General features: G+C 54.9%; 1 protein-coding gene across 3 annotated transcripts in view; it reads right to left on the bottom strand.

Moving 5' to 3' along the window:
- The window catches only part of SLC47A2 (solute carrier family 47 member 2), a 29821-nt gene extending 18092 nt beyond the window's left edge, over positions 1–11729 (bottom strand). Inside the window, exons 1-11 of one of the 3 annotated variants that reach the window (XM_017861971.1) lie at positions 11617–11729; positions 11297–11517; positions 8933–9034; positions 8535–8603; positions 7639–7787; positions 6534–6576; positions 4414–4458; positions 4001–4098; positions 3447–3544; positions 2333–2446; positions 1162–1229 (exon numbers count right to left, since the gene is read on the bottom strand). In XM_017861971.1, the coding sequence (XP_017717460.1) occupies positions 1162–1229; positions 2333–2446; positions 3447–3544; positions 4001–4098; positions 4414–4458; positions 6534–6576; positions 7639–7787; positions 8535–8603; positions 8933–9022 (774 nt within the window). In that variant the 5' untranslated portion in view covers positions 9023–9034; positions 11297–11517; positions 11617–11729. Of the gene's footprint in view, positions 1–1161; positions 1230–2332; positions 2447–3446; positions 3545–4000; positions 4099–4413; positions 4459–6533; positions 6577–7638; positions 7788–8534; positions 8604–8932; positions 9035–10255; positions 10549–11296; positions 11518–11616 lie in introns of those variants that run through there. The other 2 variants (XM_017861969.1, XM_017861970.1) reach the window with 2 other exon arrangements.
- Positions 11730–19578: the final 7849 nt, after the last annotated feature.

Here is a 19578-nt window from a genome sequence, read left to right on the forward strand (position 1 = left end):
AGGGCAGATCTCAGGCATGCAGCATAAGAGGTAAGTCACATTCTTGCTGCTGACAATGAGGCAGGGAGAGCTGGGGCTGGGAGAAGGGTGGGGGTACCCCTGCAGGAGCCAACCAGTCCCACCACCACCTGCGCCATCAGAGGCAGCACAGGCAGGCGGGCCTTGCAACTGAAATCACTGTGTTGTCAAAAGCAAATGAGTAAACAGATTTTAAAGAGGCGACTGTGGTCTTAGTCCCAGAAAAGCTCCCTGTAAGAAAAAAGAGATTTCAGCAGAAACCATTTGTAAAAATAAGAATCTCTAAATTGGTTTTGTAATGTAGATTTTTGTGACTCCTTTGCTTAAAGCTGGGGTCAAGGACGACATGCAGATGCGTACCAGAGTGACATAGGCTGCGTAAGCAAGATGATGGCTGTGTCTCTGTGGGGAGTAGAGGGGAGGTGGGGGCTGTGGTGGAGGAGAGCCCATGGCCCTGGTGGGGATGCTGTCACCCACCTCTGGCCGACTGCAGGGTGCAGGAATGTGGGCCACTGCTCAAGGGAATGTGCTTTTTTTATTTTTATTTTTTGAGAGAGTCTCACTCTGTTGCCCAGGCTTGAGTGCAGGGGCACGATCTCGGCTCACTGCAACCTCCACCTCCTGGGTTAAAGCGAATCTCCTGCCTCAGCCTCCCAAGTGGCTGGGACTACAGGCCTGCGCCATCACACCCGGCTAACTTTTTATATTTTTAGTAGACATGGGGTTTCACCATATTGGCCAGGCTGGTCTTGAATTCCTGGCCTTGTGATTCGCCCACCTCAGCCTCCCAAAGTACTGGGATTACAGGCATGAGCCACCGCACCCGGCCTGGAATGTGCATTTTTTTAAGAAAATTCAAAAATAAGATTCTGATGTGAAATCTCCCAATTTTAAAATAATGCTAATTACTTTTTAAAATTCCAGCATCTATGGGTGAAACATCACCCTTGGTGGACAGGTTGTGGGCACCAGTGTGTGGGCCCTGGCGTATGCTGAGCAGGGCCTGGACCTGGTGGGCACGAGAGGCCCAGGGCGGTCCCTTGGGAGACAGAGACAGCCTCAGGTGACAGCCTGCCCCCCTCCTATGACACCTCCAGCCGTCAGGTGGGGGATCTGGGGAAGGCACCCCTTCAGGAGCCTTACCATGTAGGTCACAGTGGCCACCTCGTAGATGACAGCCTGGGCGGAGAGATCCACCACACTGAGCAGCCCTGGAGGAGAGGCCTGCTGTGAGCGCAGCCCACAGCCCCAGACACCCAGACCCTGCGCCAACAGGACGCTGCTCCGCTTTGGGGACTCGTGCAATTTTTATTTTTTTTCCTTGAGACGGGGTCTCACTCTGTAGCCCAAGCTGGAGTGCGATGGTGCAATTATAGCTCACTGCAGCCTCCACCTCCTGGCTTAGGTGATCCTCCCACCTCAGGCCCCCAGGTAGCTGAGACTACAGGTGGTGCCATCACACCCAGCTAATTTTTGTATTTTTTGTAGAAACAGAGTTCCACCATGTTGGCCAGGCTGGTCTCAAACTCCTGGCCTCAAGTGATCCACCCACCTCGGTCTTTCAAAGTGCTGGGATTACCGGCGTGAGTCACTGAGCCCGGCTGATTTTGAAGGGTAGATTGGTAACAATGACAACAAAAAGACATTCCTGCCTGGCCTTCAGCCTGTTAGGAAAATTCTGCCCAGTGCCCCGGAGGCCCCTGCAGGCTTCCCTGTGTGGTCTGTCTTTTCAGATGAACTTAGGGTGGCAGTGTGAGGGAGGAGACAGAGCATGGGACCAGGGTCCGGCAACTCGAGTTCGGTTCTCGGCCCTCCCGCTGATTTTCTATTTGTGGAGTTGCTCTGTTCTTCCGCCCCATTTTCTCATCTGCAAACGCAGGGCAGGGCAGGGGTTCTCATATTCAGGCTGCCTGGAGTCCTGCCTTCACTGAGTGCTCTAATGAGCACACACAAGGCAGCAGGTGGGAGCCTCACACTGGCAAGCCCGGGCCTCTGCTCACACCCGCAAACCAGCTCAATCTCTCACTCCTCTGTGCCTCAGACACCTCCCACGGGCACCTGCTCCACCTGGTCTGTGCTGGGATTCAAGCACGAAAGGCCCAGGCCTGCCTCCTGGATGCTCACAGCCTAATGGAGAGGCAGACCACAACAGATGGATCAGCCCCGCTGGGCAGTGGTGCTCTCTGGGTCCATGCCTGAGGGCCTGGCCAGTGAAGTCGGAAGGGGGCTGGTGAGCTGCCATCCTGGGGAGGGGGCTTCTGGGCTGGGTGAGCCACCCACACGCCATTGCGCACCCCCATGCTCTCCCACGTACCCATGAGGAAGCTCCCGATCTCATAGGCCCACCACTCAACGCAGATCATGAGCATGCTGGGGACAGCCAGGGAGAAGAAGGGCCCCCAGTCCTGCAGGCACTGGCTGGACCAACCTGGAAACAGAGGCCCCGTGAGCTGACATCCTGCCCTGCTTGCTCACCCCATTCCTGCTCCCCACAGCCAGGAGGCCCCTAAAGAGCTTTGGCTCTTCCTGCTCTGGGGCTTAGCAGGCCTGGGCACTGGGCATTTTGCAGAGGGAATGCGGCTCGTCTAGAACTGGCGTTGGGGCCTGTGGAGGAGGAGGATGCAGGAACAGGGCACCAGGCTCACCTGGCCGGTCCACGGGGTGGCCCCAGGGCCCAGGGCATGGCTGTTGGTCCCCACTCCACCCTCAACAGTGTGGGATCTTGAGCAACTACCCACCACTCTGCAGGCTCCCTTTCCATCTGAAAACCCAGGCCTTATATCTGCTCTGCCTCCCTGGGGAGTTTTCAGAGGTGGCATGAGATCAAGGATGCTGAAGGGAAACACACCGCAGGTGCGCCGGGCAAGCTTGGAAAGGGCTCAGCCAGGGCCCTGCCCCACGTGAGGCCCCAGGGGCCTGCAGAGCTGTTCCCGAAATGCCTGGCAAGAGGAGGTCCTCGTTGTATGGGATTGGCTCTCAAGAGGCAGAAAAGCACAGGCAGGCCCCTACACGCCTGGTTTTCAGCAAATTACCCTCCATCTGTCATAATCTCCTCTTTGTAAGAGGAGATGAGGTGGGGTGAGGTTTAAATGAATTCAGGAATGTCGGGCACCCCACGCACTGCTGACGCCTGGTATTCCATGGGTGTCACTGCTCTCACCGCCATCCTGAGAGCAGGGGCTGGGCAAGAAAGCTCCCTGGGCCAGGCTTCTGTGATGCAGCAGGGCTCTGCATCGTGACACCTTGGATGGAGGGACTCCGGGCCCTTGGGGCTGGGGAAGCAAAGGGGGAGGAGGGGGCCGTGCAGGGTCCTGCACCTCCTCCAACAGGCTCCACTGCACCGTCTGCCTGCCGACCGCCCTGCCCCAAGGCCTGGGCAGCTCTGCCGCTGGCCTGCTCAGCCTCCCAGAGCAGGCCAGGCCTCCCACCTGCCCACGTCTCCAGGTGCAGCTTCTTCAGCACAATGTAGAGAAGGAGGAAGACGGTCTGTGCGAACTGGGAGATGATATTGGCATAGGCAGAGCCCCTGGGAAAGGAGAGAGAACAGGGCTGGGACTGATGCCAACTCTGCCACTGCCCTGCCTGAGAGAGAGGTTGCTCTGGCAGCCAACCCGTGTGGGGCAGGCATGGCTCTGCTCTACCCCCATCCTGGGATCAGACTCAACCAGGGCCCACAGGCACCCCTGGCCATGGTGGCTCTACCCAGGCAGCCGTGACTACAGTGTCCTGGGAGCCACCCTGCCAGTGCCCACTTCGCCTCTGCTGGTGGGCTTGTGCAGGAGTGAGGAGTGGCTGTCCTCTCACCCAATCAGGCCTCAAACTGAGATCCCCAAGGGACCATCAGGCCCCTCCAACTCCCCATAACCCTCCACTTCAGGATGGCACAGGCAGGGCCAGGATGGTGACTGACCTGTCTCCACCAGGGGTGGGGAACTCGGTGGGCAGTGTCCCCTGACTAGGCCCCACCAACCCCCGGGCTCACCTGATCCCCAGGTTCAGCACAGAAACCAGGACATAGTTGGCCACACCATTGACACAGTTGCCCACCACACCACTGAGGACTTGGGGCCAGGTGATCTTCTGAAATAAATGAAAACTGACCCTGCTAAGGTGTGAGTGGGATGGATGGAGGATGGACAAACCCAGGTTTGGAATGGGAACTCCTCCTCCTGCCCCTTCAGCCATCCCTGTTCGGGAGTTGTAAGAGGCTGGGACGCACAGCCTCTCACCTGCCTTTGTGCGGGAGGTCAGGACGTGGCAGGTGGGTTGGAAGCAACCCCTTTCAGAAGCCGGTTCACAGAGGGTGGAGAGAAGGGGAAAGCCCCAGGCCCCCCTCCCACTGGAATAGGGCAGTATGCTGGGAGAAGGGCCTCCCCGCACACCAAAGACCTGTACCTGATTTTGCAAATATTTTGCCAGCAGATTGTAAAGAAAAATCACCTGTATGAAGAGCAAGCCCAAACAAATCAACAACAATGACCAAAACCCCCCAAATGAGCATTAACAGACGTTCCTTTCCAGGACATAGTACCCTAGATTGGGGCTATTACTTCATCAAAGTATGTCTGGGGCCTCTCAGATGCAGCCAAAGCCTACCCAGCCACCTGGACTCGTGCTTGGGCCCGGCCTATGGGAGAGGCCCCCTCAGGGCTCCCTTCTGCTACTGGGGAGACGAGCAGGCGTGCTTTGGCTCTGAGAGAGTACCCTTTGCACACATGCTCATGGTGCACAGCGCCTGGTAGGCCTTCTGGCTGCTAAGCCAGGCCTCCATCAGCTTAGGAAGGTGAGAAGTGACCCAAGGGCCTGTTCACAGAAGGGCCTACTTTGGCTCGGGCCTTAGAGACAGGATTTGAAGGCGTGACCTCGGACGAGGGAATGGCAGGTACTGAGACATGCTGGCTGCGAGCAGCCTATGCTAAGCAGGTTCGAGACCCTACGGGGGTGGCAGGCCCTTCCCTGGCCAGGAAGAACCGCAGGGGAGTGTGTGTGGCAGTGTGTGTGTTGGGGGCTCTTTATCTACCCTTTCTCTCCTTTCTTAAGGGGAATAGAATGGGCATCAACTGAAACCTAGCCCAGGGCCCTGTCCCATTCCTTCCTGTAGCTCTCCACTTCTTTTCAGCATAGTGTACTGATACGAGTACAGAGCTGGAATAGACCGGGTTCGATTCCAGGCTCTGCCTCTTCAGAGATGTGTGATCTTGGGCAAGTTACTTAACCTCCCTGAGTTTGTCTCCTCATCTGTAATGGGGATAATAATAGTGCGTGTGTGTACTTAATATACACTTAATATTTTACATACATTAATATTGCAAAGTTAATATTGCAGAGTGCTTACAAAATGATACATGGGACATTTTAAGCATCCAAGTGTTAGCCACGCCCTGTGTTAGTCTTATTAGTCACTATTATTGGCAGTTAACTTTTGCAGCTGCATTTTATGGAAGGACCTTGGCTTGCTGACAAAGAAGACACCACAGTGACATCTTTATAGGGCATTTCCCCGTGACCCAGCCCCAGTAGTCCTGGTTGACAACATGCCATCACCTTTGTCTGAAAAGCCAAAGTATGGATTATATGGAAGACTCAGAGAAGAGCAGTCTTATAAGGGGGTTTCCATAAACCGGAAGAAATCTGTAACCAACTAGGCCCCAAAAAGGTCATGGCACTGGCCTGGCAGAGAGGTGGGTGTGGCTGGGTCTGCTGGGACTGCATGCTGTTCGGGCATCCCACCTTCACCCTGACCTCTTCCCTGCCCAGCTCCCTTGCCCACAACTCTCCGCCTGGTGCCATGGAGGCTACACTGTCAGAAAGTGAGCTCAGACTGGTAGGAACGTCCAGCACACAGAACTGCCAGTCGTAACAGGCATCACTAACCTGCAAGTCAAACAGTGAAGCATTGGGCTGCAGAAGAGACATAGAGATCCCCGGGTCACTGGACATACAGACACTGACCCAGATAGATGCACTGTTGATTAATTTAGTATGTAACAAATCAATGCAGAAAGGAGAGAATATGCAATAAATGGTGTTCAAAAAATTTTTAATTGGATTAATATCTTAAATGTAAAAATAGAAACCCTGGAAGGGTTCAAAAAAGTATAAGCAAATGTGTATATAATATTGCAGTGGGTTAAGTCTTTTTTTTTTTTTTTTTGAGACAGAGTTTCACTCTTGTCACCCGGGCTAGAGGGCAGTGACATGATCTCGGCTCACTGCAACCTCCGCCTCCTGGAGGTTGAAATGGGATCAATATGTGTATATTGGGTTATAATATGCTTTCTCCCTTTAAAATATGTCATTAGTCTCTTTATAGGACTGAATAACCTTCCACAATATCAATTCCAAATGTTATCTGGTACCCATAGTTAGGCCACACTTCTCTTCTGTCAATCATCCTCATGGCCCAGCAGGAAGTCACAGCAGGATAGGGATCTTCCGCAGCAGATAGGGTGGGAAAGCAAAAAGCCAGAATTTAGGAGAATGTGATTCCATGCTCAGCAAACAGGGGCACCTACCGGAAGTCCTGGAATGAAAATCATGACATAGTCCTCGGTCAACCTGCAAGAGAGGGAGAAGCTCCGGAGCTGACCAGGCTGTGGCCTGGGGAGACAGGGCCCTCTCCCCTGTGTCTTCCAGGACAGGGTGCTCAGCCGCCATCCCAGGGTCTCAGCCAGGATGGTGAAACCTCAGCATCAGGGACTGTTGCTTCCAGACACTAAGCAGGTGCCAGGAGGGGCGGCTAAAGCACCCAGACACCCAGGCATCAGGACTAGGGAACTTCAATTCAGAATAACGTGGTTTGTAAGAAAAAACGGTTGTATCTTAAAAAGGAATAATCAAATGAAATGTACATTATATAAATGAACAAGGCATCCCTACGAGAGGGCATCTCTAAATTTAATAATAAACTATAGGCCGGGTGCGGTAGCTCATGCCTGTAATCCCAGCACTTTGGGAGGCCGAGGCAGATGGATCACGAGGTCAGGAGATCAAAACCATCCTGGCCAACATGGTGAAACCCCGTTTCTACTAAAAATACAAAAATTAGCCGGGTGTGGTGGCACGTGCCTGTAGTCCCAGCTACTCAGGAGGCGGAGGCGGGAGAATCACTTGAACCCGAGAGGCGGAGGTTGCAGTGAGTCAAGATCGCACCACTGCACTCCAGCCTGGGCGACAGAGCAAGACTGTCTCAAATCATCATCATCATCATCATCTATAATTCATCAAAAAGTGGTTGTCATCTTTCTCCTTTTTGGAATATGGGAAAACGCACACACTTCATTTCTTCAAAAGCATCTGTAAAGCTCCAACTGTGTCCGGGCACACAAATGCAAATAAAATGCAAATCCCAAATTGTTTCTCGCCTTGCCTCAATTAAAACTGGGCGTTTGTCCGCCTCTGTCCCCTGCTGGTCACTGCTAGAGCCGCAGCCGTGGGGAGAATCCCCAAACCAAAGCCTGGAAGGTACCCACAGGCCCAGTGCACTGTGAGCACTGGTGGCCTAGAGAAGCATGGGGTCTGAGGGCTGGGCTGCTTCAGGGTTTCCCTCGGCGGCCCGGGTTTTCCAGGAGCCTCTGGGTCTCTGGCAAGCCCCATCTCCCCAGCCGGAGCCCAGCGCACCTGGACACGTCCGGGTCCTGCCTGAAGAGCAGCAGGATGTGCTGGGTGTTGAGGAAGAGCGCCCAGCAAGGGAGGCAGCAGAGGAGCAGGACCAGCGCGCCCCGCTGCAGGATCACGCCCACGTGCTTTTTGTTGCCGCTGCCGAAGCTCTGCAAAACAACCCGCCCCGCGTCAGCCCTTTCCACTGCCCCGGCCATTCCTAAACCCCGCGCGGGGAGCGGGCTGTCAGCAGCGCCAGCGGTGTGTGGCGGAGCCTGCGGCCTCTGGTGACCGCAACCCGGCGCCCGCAGCCTGTAAGGGCACAAGGGCCTTCCTGAGCCTGGGACCCCCACTGTCTCCACTGTTCTTCCAAAGCTCTGAGGAGGATGAAGTCACGTGGGGCTTCATCACATGTCGCCAGGCGGGTAAGTGGAGCCAGGACCAAGCCCAGGTCCACTGTGAGGCTAGAACCCCCAGGGAGAAGTGAGGCCTTGCCGCTTTGTGACCCCACGGCCACTTGGGCAGCCCCTGCTGGACTGCAGGCCCCTGCAAGCAGGGAGGTTCCTTCTGTGTCCCCTTGGCCTTTGACACATGCCTGCATGTAGGCAGCCGAACTTAGGAGTGAGGCTGGGGAACTGATTGTCTTTCTCTACTTGGTGACCTCCTCTGGGGACAAGAGGTCAGAGAACTGTCTCCACCATCTCCACCCCTTTCTCCCGGCCCAGACTCTTTCAAAGGGGAGGGTCTGTTTCCCTGACAGCCTGTGGTCCTTGGAGGTGGGGCAGGGGCAGCTGACCCCAGGGCCCATCACTCCCAGATCACCTGGATACATCCCTTCCACCTGCCATCTCCATGGCACCTGTGGGATTGGCTCTGCCCTTGCCTGGCTTCCTGCCCAGCTCCGGGAGGTCACCCACCTGAGACATCAAGGTGTCACATGCCGAAGACAAACCAACTCCTACAGAAACTCCGCAGACATTGACAAACTGGTGCCACACACAGGAGGAAACAAGAGCTTGTCAGGCGAGGCCTGAAGAGAGGCCCCTGCATCTGGGATGGGCCGGGGTGGGGAAATGCTGTCCATCAGGCAGCGGTGGCAGAGGTGGCTCTGCTCCGGAGCCTCACGTGTTGTGTGCCCCAGGGCCAGACTGCCTCCATCTCCAGCCCTCAGTTTTCACCTGTGAAGGCAGCTGTCCAGCCATGTGGGCTGTGTCTTCCCATCCCTGACCAGCCACCCAAGACGGGCCCACCCGGGAACCCGGTGGAAAAGCCTGGGGAGAGAATGTCCCTGCTCTGGGCCAAGCTGGGTACTCACGGCCACCGCAAGGGTCACCGATGCCAGCTCCACCTTGCCCAGGTGCCCACAGAACACAGTGCTCACGATGTATATCATAAAAGTCAGCATCTGGAACAGGAACTGGAGGACAGCGGCCGGGTCAGACCTGGGGCCACAGGTGCCCACACAGCCCCGCCCTGCAAGACAGGCCTCTCCAGCTTTGAGGGCCCCGCACCAGTGCCCCGAGAGGTCACCTACACCTGGGGAAGCCAGGGCTGGAGGTCGGGTGGCTTGAGCCCAGCTCCCATTCTGTCTTCTGCAGCTGCAGTCACCCCTGGCCTCCACATCCCTTCCCAGAAGGGTCAGTGCACGAGAGACACCCAGCGCAGTGCCTGCGCCCTGAGCTTGACCCAAGTGTCTGATACTGATATTGCGGTTCCTATTATAACAATAATTTGGTCAGGCTGCACACCCCCCAAAAAGGAGACATTAAATTAAATACACCAAAATCTTAGTAATGGCTATTTCCAAGCACTAGGATTTGAGTTAAACTTCTTTCTTCTTTATAACTTTCATTTTTTTCTGAAAGTTTTACAGGAAGTGCAAATCCATTACTCCTTTCTTTTTTTTTTTTTTTTTTTTTTTTTTTTTTGAGACAGAGTTTCACCCTTGTTGCCCAGGCTGGAGTGCAGTGGCACGATCTCGGCTCACTGCAACCTACCCGTCCCAGGTTCAAGCGATTCTCCTGCCTCTCTCTCCCGAGTAGCTGGAATTACAGGCGCCCGCCACCATGCCTGGTTAATTTTTGTATGTTTAGTGGAGTCAGGGGTTTCTCCATGTTGGGCAGGCTGGTCTCCAACTCCTGACCTCAGGTGATGCTCCCTCCTCGGCTTCCCAAAGTGCTTAGATAACAGGCGTGAGGCACCGCCCCCAGTCCATTACTCTTCATGGTCAGAAAAAAACAAATGTATATAAAACAATTTCCCCTTTGGAAATGAATGGGTAGCCGGCCCCTTCTTCCCCCTGCGAAGGTGCTGCAGGCTTCATGCATCTCCAGGCCGCATTTGTCCTGGAGCCATCTTCCAACTCAGGCTTTTGTGGGTTTCCAGCTGAGGCACACCCACCCCTTCTGTGTGGGGGCTGCCTGCTGCTGAGCAATGCCAGGCCCCACAGCCACTGGGGACTGTCCAGGAACAGCCTCCAGGAGCCGTCCTGCTGTCCCCAGACTCTGGACCTGGCAGTCAGCATCAGCAGTTTCTGGAGAAAATGTGAGCACATTTCTGGATCCTGCCTGCAAGGCAGACACCCTCAGCCTCTCAGCTTCCTCCACTCCCTGCCTGCCCCCCAGCTCCTCCTCCTTACCAGGGGTCCAGAAAGGGCAAAGAGAGTCCATATCTCAGCCCCAAAGCCTCTGGGAACCAGCCTGCTGAGGGCAGGACAGCAGCCCCCGTGGTCTGGGAGCACTGTGTCCTGGAGGCTGTCCATTCCTGGCTGGGGCGCTGGCCACCCTGCACGCCTGAGCGCCCGTATGGCCAGCTTTGTCCAGCGAGCCGTCCCCTGCCTGGGCAACCTGTGTCAGTACAGCCTGGCTAATGAGTAAGGGGCAGGAGGAGGGGCCACCATGGCAACTTGTGGGATGAGCCCTGCCTCCCAGGGCACTGAGGCCCTGCTGCCCAGCCCACTGTCCCAGCCACTGGGGAGGACAGGATAGAGGCCTGGGTTCCTGGGAGTCACCCAGACGGCTGCCTGTTGTGTCTGGTCTCCCAGAGGGATTGGCAGTAAGGCCTCAGCAGGAGAAGGTCCAGGGCTGCCTGCAGTGGCTGTGGGAGGTGTGCTGAGGCCAGGACAGGGCAGCCTGGCTGGGGCAGCTGAGCCACTGGGCGTCCTGTACCCAGGTGTGATGGTGCCCACAATGACTCCCATTTTTCAGAGGAATTGGTGGCCTGCCCGAAGTCACAGAGCAGGTAGTGGCAGAGCCTGAACAGCCCCCAGCCCTGCCTTTCCCTGGGAGAGGGCGGCTTCCCAAGAGACAAGGGCCTGGCAAACCCCGTGGCAGTGTGGTCCCTAGCCTTTCCTGCTGGAGGGTCCTGGGCCTGTGCCTGGGGATGGGGATGGGAGCTAGGACACCTCAGCAGAGTCCCAAGACCCCCACTGCCCGTCACCCCTTTCAGCAGCATATCTGAGAGCTGGGGGTGGCATTGCTTGGGAAAGCAGCTCACTATGCACGCCAGTCATTGTGCCCAGCAAGGCTGTGACTCGGCGTCCACCAGGGTCCTCCGTCACCCTCCCAAACAGCCCTCTCTGCTTTTCCTTGCAGGGATGGCCTGTGACTCCCTCCTCAACCTGCCCCAAGACCACAGGGCAGTGGGAACCAAGAGAGGCTCTAAGGATTGCACCGGTTACCTAGCCCAGTCCTGGATCAGGCTTTTGGATCACTTCAGCCCAGGATAAGTGAGCGAAGGGGCAAGAGGGGCAGGAAGACAGCAGGCAGGCCAGTGGCTGTGGGAGGGCTGAAGATACCCCAAAGGCCCCACTTGGTTCCCATGTCCATCCTTGCAGCGGAGGAGTGGCCGGTGGGATTCTGAGATGCAGCCCCCAGAGCCACAAGGAGGAAGGAGCAGACCCTGAAGGAGAGGAGGCAAGACAAATACAAAAAAAAGGGGTGCACTACACCCATGGGCCACCCCGAACATAGGCACAGCCCCACCCCAGTCAACACGCACCCTTCTTTTTTGACACAGAATTCTGGAACGCTCCACTGGAAGCACCTGCATCAGGATCACCTCGGAGGTCACGTTCCTTCCCTTGTTCTGATGGCTCCTATCACGGCACTCTCCAACCTGTGCACCAGATAGTACCTTTACCACCTGCCCAGAGGAAAGAAGACATTTGATCACCGTCGTGATTGTGATGATGACACCAAATGGGAGGAAGTACAGGTGAAAGCTACAGCCCGGCAGGCCAGGCTATAGTTAGTATGTCTGACTTCCCTCCTCCAACACCTTCTCCACATCCTTCTCACTTTTGGCCAGTTCTCATGGTCAGCCTACCTCTTCCAAAAGGGCGGCCATAAATCCTCCTGTATCCAGGGGACCTGGGCCTGGGGTCCCTGTTATGTGAAACCAGCTGCTTCCAGCTGACAGGGCCTCTGGGGAGAGCAGTCACTTGCTGGCCTTGGCCTGTCACCTCCTGTGGCAGCATTGCAGTGAGCCCTGCGGCCAGAAACGATACTTCCTGGGAGCCCATCGTGATGGATGTGATCAGGAGCCCATACATGGAGGTGTAGGCAGAAGAGTCCATCTCACGCCAGGTCACTTTTAATGAGGACAGCTGGCTCCGCTGCCCCCACCAAGCTGGAAGGTGTTCAGTGCAGACGCCCCGCCATCAGCTTGGCGACATCAGGCTGTACCCAGAGCTGACTGGCGTTCAGCACTCAGCTGCACAGGACATCTTCCTGAGGCCAGTCCTAGGCCGAGCATCTCCAAAATCCCTTCTCAGGAACATTCCCAGGATTGTTGTGATAGGAGCCAATGCATTCCCACATTCTTTGGGGAGACAGTCCCCTCCCACCTCCTCTCGGAATTTCAATCCCCAGGCCCCAGTGGGTTTGACCCCGGGGAGGAGCAAGGGCGATTACTGACTCCACTGCCATGTGTTGGCCGCCCCAGGCAAAGGGGGTGCAGGCAGAGTGTGGGGTGGGGGGAGCCACCTCCTCCAGGTGTGGAGTGTCAGAGCTCCATGAGTCCTCCATAGTCTCCCGGCAATGCCTTCAGGCCCGCCTTTTGTGGTGGTAACTGCAGACTCAGCAGCACCGCCCTGCAGAGTTGGGTTTTCCGGGATTCCGCCCTGGAACCTGAGATACTTTGAGCGGAGCTGCAGATGGCCCCTGTGCGCCATCCTGTGGCTGGGAGGGCGGATCTCCGAGACTTCGGCCTCTGCCCTCTCCAGAGCTTCCAATGCTGTCAGGAGCAACACGCCACCCTTCAGTCCCGCACCTTCTGTGGTCCCAGATACTGCACACAAGAGACGGATCAGCAGCTCACTCTTGGGAACAGGGCTGCCAATCCCCTAGAATATGCAAGCAAGTCCCTGCAATGCTGGACCCTTTCCCTTCTCAGCTGATCACTTGTTTCCAAGGCCCTTATTTCCTGAGGCACGTGGCCTATGACATCCTCCTGATGCCAGTTGCTGGGTCAGCCATGGTTCTCTGATGGAAACAGTAGAAACGAACTGGGATGGTGCCAGCAGATGGAGGAAGGGAGGAAGCGGGAGAGGCGATTGTTATTGCAGGTGATACAGAAGAGGGCTGAGCCGCTGGCCTTGAGAAGGGAGAATCCTGCAACCCCGGACTCTCAGGGTGATTCAGGGAAAGCTGACTCAGCCCCAACACCTTCAGTCCCAGAGACAAATTCCTGAAAGACTGGGGCAAGAGCCAACCTGAACAAGAATGGAGGTGGAAAGGGTGGGAAGGAGGGACGCTGAGAGCTACCTGAAGTGGGGCAGGGGGCCGCCCAGAGGGTGAGATGCTATGAAAGTAAAAACGTGCCTACACACCCTGCCTCATTTATCTATTACTGCACCACCCATGCCCCCCAAAATTGGTGTCTTAAAACCATTATCATCTGTGTCATGAGTCTGTGAGGTGAGTTGGGTGGTCCTTCTGCCTCCCCCGGTCCAGCTGTGTCTGCAGTCACCGGGGACTGGCCCAGGCTGGCCTGTCCTCCAGGCTCATGTCCAGGCCGTGGTGGGTGCCTGCTATCAGCTGAAACTGTCAGTCGGAGCATCTCCACCTCCCCTCATAGGACCCCCCCACGCACCACGGCCATGTCAGCATGGAGTGGCTTCCCCATGCACCACGGGTATCTCAGCATGGAGCGGCCTCACCACGCACCATGGGCATCTCAGCATGGAGCGGCCTCCCCACGCACCACGGGCATCTCAGCATGGAGTGGCTTCCCCATGCACCACTCCCCTCTCCCACTCCTCCTCAGCATAGAGCGACCTCCTCACGCACCATGGGCATCTCAGCATGGAGCAGCTTCCCCACGCACCATGGGCATCTCAGTGTGGAGCTGGAGCAGAAGACAGGACATTTGATGGTGCAAGTGGAAGCTGCATACAGGTCAACAGCCAGCCTGGGAGGTCTCCATGCCCCTCTGCCTTATCCTGTTGACCACTGCTAATCATGGACTCGCCCAAATTTCACAGGAGAGGGAACAGCCTCCACTTCTAGGTGGGAGCGGCCAAGAGGCCATGCCTTCTTTAACCAGCACCCTCCTCTTCCTCCTTCTATTCCTCCCTCTCCATTCTCTCTTCTGCTCGCTCCTGTGCTACCCACTGTCCACACTTGGCCCCGAACAAGGGCAAGCAGATGAAGACCCCTGAGGTCAGTGGCGAGGGGACTCCTGCATATCCAGGACCTCTCTGGGGAAGGAGGACCCAAAGCTACAAAATCCTGGGAGTGGCAGGAGGCAGGGAGGGTCAAGGGAGCGGAGAGTCCTGGCAAGCCCCCAGAACACACCTTGGGATTAGGGAGACTTCCAGCCAGCGAGGGAAGCTTGACCCAGGGGGAGCTGGCCCCCCAGCCCCAGCAGCCTCACTGAAGCAGAGCCATGAGGCATGTGGGTGTGCCAGGAAGTCCTCCTCACTTGAGGGCTCAGCTCCTGCAGGCTCGGGGCCTGCTGGGGACAAAGGCCAGGTCCTTGGGCCCTGCCTTCACGTGACTAATTTCCTGGAGTCCTGCCAAGTACATTCTGGGTTCAGGGCCTCTGTTAACCTTTCCTCACTCGGTTACACCTCACTGGGCCCAAAGGTGTTGCATTTGCCCTTCGGCTCCCAGAGACATGCACCCCAAGGGCCGTGGACCAATGTCCTTTCCTCCAACCCCTCTCCACTGCTTCGTGACTGCAAAACACCCATTCCTCCCCTGGGAGGGTGGGGACTCTGGCTGATGGCTCAGCCCCACATTCAGGGCAAAGGACAGTTGGGGAGGACTAAGCTATCCGGCCCCTGCCTCTTCCACCAGGTCTCCCACTGGACAGTGACCAACACCTGCTAAATCCCTGAGGCTTCCCTCCCCCACTCCTCCTCAGCCATCTCATAGATTTTGGCAGCTGCCTCTCTCTCTCTGCCTCCACCTAGTTCCCCCTCCCTCCATCCCTCGCCCCTTCCTATCTTCCTCTCTCCCTCCTCCCACAAGGTCACCCTGGGCACCTTCCAGGCCCAGGTGCTGCATCCCTAGAAATGGCCAGAGCTCAGTCCTTGAGCTGACGTCAGTCCTCCCAATCCTGCAGGCCAGGGGAGAGACAAAGCCAGCTGGCAAAGCCCTCAGCAAGTGGCAGCAAGACCCCCAGAAGACACTGCCAAGTGCTGGAAGATGGTGGGCCTTTCCATCTGGAGAAAAGTTACAAGAAATAAAAATAAATATTACTCATCAATAAAAATAAATGAGCTATCAAGCCCCAAAAAGGCATGAAGCAACCTCAGATGCATATTGCTAATCTAATTGGAAGAAGCCAATCTGAAAAGGCTGCATACTGTACAATTCCAACTCCATGACATTCTGCAAAAGGCAAAACTGTAGAAATAGTAAGATCAGTGGTTGCTGTGGGGGTTCGGGATGAATAGGAGTACAGAGGAATTTTAGGGCAGAGAAACTATTCTGTAGGATCCTATAATGGTGGATACCTCGCATTATTTCTGCAAACCCATAGGATGTAGAACACCACTAGTGAACTCTAATGTAAATTATGGACTTTAGTTCATAATAATGTATCAATATTGGTTAATCAGTGGTAACAAACATACTCATGCAAGATGTCATTAGGGAAAACTGGTGGGGAGGTGGGGTGGAGGTAATGAGGTCACTGAAAACTCTGTTCTTTCTGTGCAATTCTGTAAATCTAAACCTGCTCTAAAACAGAAAGTCTGTTTCTTAAAATGGTACACAGAATAATAACAACAGGGCATTTCTTGAGGTCTCTAGGGAACGTGTCCCCCTCTTGCCCATGCATTTCATGTTGGCTCCAGAATGCAGCAGCAGCACTTTTCACAACTGCCAAAAACTAGGGCAAGCTCAAATGTCCATGCACTGATTAAAGGAATACCAAGATGTGGAATATCCAATAATGGAATATTATTCAGCCATGAAAAGGAATGAAGTATTGATCCACTAAAAACACAGATGAACTTTGAAAACATGATGCTATGTGAAAGGAGCCAATCACAAAAGGTCAGAAAGTGTATGATTCCATTTCTATGGAATGTCCAGAATAGGCAAATCCATAGAGACAGAGAGTAGATGAGTGATTTCCAGAGGCTGGCAGGGAGCGGGTGGCGGGGCGTGCGGGGCAAATAGGGTGACAGCTAAGTGGATATGGGGTTTCTTTGGGGGTCATGAAAATGTTCTAAAATTGATTGTGATGCTGGTTGCACATCTCTGTGAATATACTAAAAGCCATGGCATTGTATACTTTAAAAAGGTGCATATGGTGGCCGGGCGCGGTGGCTCACGCCTGTAATCCCAGCACTTTGGGAGGCTGAGGCAGGCAGATCACGAGGTCAGGAGATCGAGACCATCCTGGCTAACATGGTGAAACCCCGTCTCTACTAAAAATACAAAAAAAAAATTAGCTGGGCGTGGTGGCGGGCTCCTGTAGTCCCAGCTACTCGGGAGGCTGAGGCAGGAGAATGGCGTGAACCCAGGAGGCAGAGCTTGCAGCGAGCCAAAATTGTGCCATTGCACTCCAGCCTGGGTGACAGAGTGAGACTCCGTCTCCAAAAAAAAAAAAACCAGTGCATATGGCATGTGACTTTTATCTGAACGAAGCTATTTATAGGTGTGGGGGGAGGGATGCTGTAAGCTCTTTACACACCAAGGTTATATATGTGTAGGGACGGTGAATAATTGCATGTGCAAAGATAGATTTTGACATTTTGGGGAAATGTATAAAAGAGGCTGGAGGCTCACCTGCAAGGCGGCCAGGATGGCGGCGAGAGAGGTTGTCCATTCAGTCTTGTCATATTTGTGGGGAGCTGCCACCCCAAGCCCTGGGCCCTGGCACATTTCCAGCAGGCGTCCCAGAGCCTGAACATTGTGCTGAAAGAAACTCCATCACCTCATCCAAATGAGAGCCTGAGAGCTTTGGCAGCAACTCTGGGTGGCAAATTTGGGTTTAAACCAGCAGTGCCCATCCTTGGCTGCACTTCATCATCACTTAGGAAGCTTTCACCCCCACCCCCCAAAACAACAACAACAACAACAACAACAAACACCACTATCCAGGGGCCGCCCCAGACATTCTGATCTGAAACTGGCCCAGACAGCTGGGTTTTTTTACCTGATTTCTTTAACTTCTTATTGAAGTATATCATTTGTACAGAAAACTGTGTACGTATACAGCTCCTTGGATTTTCATAAAATAAATGCACTTGAGTAACCAGCAGACAGATCAAGAAACAGAACTTTAGTGGCTTCCAAGCCCCCTGGTTTCCCCTTGCAGTCACTGTCCCTTACCAAAGATAGACACTGCCTTGACTTTGGGCACCAGAGAATTATTTGCCAGGCATTCTTCTAAACCTCCCTCTCTGACGTGCAGCTGACGCTGAGGCCACGGGGCTGGACACATTCACCCCGGGGCTGGGGAAGGGCCCAGCTTCTCAGCCTGTTGCTGCCAGATTTGATCCCAATTAGTGTCCTTGGCAAAGATGGAGGGGTGCAGTGCCATTGTGCTCAGTGGTTACTTCTCAAATCAACAGGTGCATGTCCTGACTCTCCTAGGACTGCCTGATGTGGGTGGGCTCCTGAGCTTGGCTACTGTTGGCTCTACACCTATTTGTCCCTGAGGTTACCCTTCCAGGTACTGCCAGGGCTGTCAGGGCTCAGTGACTTGAGACTGTTTATCCCCGCCATCCCCTCCCAACTTGGTCAGCCCCCTCCAAGGGGAGGATTCGGGGTCTGTGAAGCTAGCCGGGGTACGGTCCAGGGTGCAGGCGCTGGGGACTTGGGCGCCCAGCTGCAGGGATCCCTCTTAACTCCACTGTCCTCATCGGGCGGAGACCGGCTGGCCTGAAACACTGGGCTTTCTGAGGTCAAAGCGAGGCTTCGCCCACGCACGTGACACCGCCGGGGCGGCAAACAGGAAGCCCGAGCCCCGGCTGCAGGCGTTGGCACCGCAGCGCTCCACTGGCCTGTCTCTAACCGCAGGCCCTAACTCAGAGCAGCCTCCGGCGCGGGTGGCCCGGATACCGAGGCCTGCGGGGGAAATCCGCCGCCCGGAACGCCCTGCCCGGTCAGCCAGCCCCACAGGGGCGGCGCGCGCTCACCCACTTCCCGTGGACCCTGCCCTCGGGGGCTGCGCAGGGGGCCCCAGGACGCGTGGCCCCCACACTGGACCCACGGAGGGGCCCCGCCCACGGCTTGGAAGGCGTGGTCCTGTGTGCCGCGTGACAGCCTCCGCGCGGGCCACGGGGAATTGGACACCTCTCCCAGGACGGACGAATCTTTTTTTTTTTTTTTTTTTTAGGTTGAGACGGTTTGAATGGCATCTGTTCCTCCTAACCCGTGACCCCTGACTGACTGTGTGAGGCCTGTCGGGATGTCTGCACTTCGCTATCTCCCCATCCACAACCTCAGCGTCTTCATACTGACCCCACTGAACAAAGCCTGGCTTTACTGTCCTTCCTCATGGGCCTTGCTAGGAGCCAAACCCCTAACGCCAGGGCTAGGGGAGCTTCCAGACCACCCAGCAGGCCATTTCTTGACCCATCAGACCTATGTCGGCCTGCAGGGAAAGAGGACGTCCTCACCTGCTCCTCATACCTGCACACCCTTGGTTGAGGCTGTTTGTTTAACCCAACTGGAATGAGAGAAAGGAAATACGTAATTTAAGCTCATTTCAGATAGACTTGGGTTACCTTCTGATTCTGCCACTTTTTCCTTGTGTTGACCTTGGGCGACTCATTTATTCTCTTTAGTTTGTTCCTTCCTTGTAGTAAAATCATGACCGTATGATCCAGCAACTCCATTTCCATAAATACCCTAAAGAACTGAAAGCAGGGACTCAAACAGGTATTTGTGCACCCATGTTCACAGCAGCATTATTCGCTACAGCCAGTGGTGGAAACAGCCCTAGCGTCCATCAGCAGATGCGTGGGTCACCAAAATGCGGTACATGTATATGATGGGATACTACTCAACAATAAAAGGAAGGAAAATCTGACAGACGCCACATATAATGTGGATGAACTTTGAGAACATTATGCTGAATGAAATAAGCCACACACAAAGGGACAAACACTGTGATTCCACTTACATGAGGGACTTAGAGTCATCAAATTCAAAGAGACGGAGAGTAGAATGGTGGTTGTCAGGGGCTGGAGAGAAGGTGGGAGGAGGTGGGAGCTGTTTAAAGTGTAAATTGTTTCAGTTTTGTAAGATGAAAAGAGTTCTGGAGACTGCTTGCACAGCAATGTGAAGGTATTTAATACTATTGAACTGTACACTTAAAATTGGATAAAATGGTAATTTTTTTGAGACGGAGTCTGGCTCTGTTGCCCAGGCTGGAGTGCAATGGCCTGATCTCCACTCACTGCAACCTCCACCTCCCAGGTTCAATCGATCCTCCTGCCTCAGCCTCCCAAGTAGCTGGGATTACAGGCATTCACCACCATACCCAGCTAAGTTT

This window comes from Rhinopithecus bieti, unplaced genomic scaffold (assembly GCF_001698545.2).
Source record: "Rhinopithecus bieti isolate Rb0 unplaced genomic scaffold, ASM169854v2 scaffold_63305, whole genome shotgun sequence".
In the NCBI taxonomy this organism is placed as follows: Eukaryota; Metazoa; Chordata; class Mammalia; order Primates; family Cercopithecidae; genus Rhinopithecus; species Rhinopithecus bieti.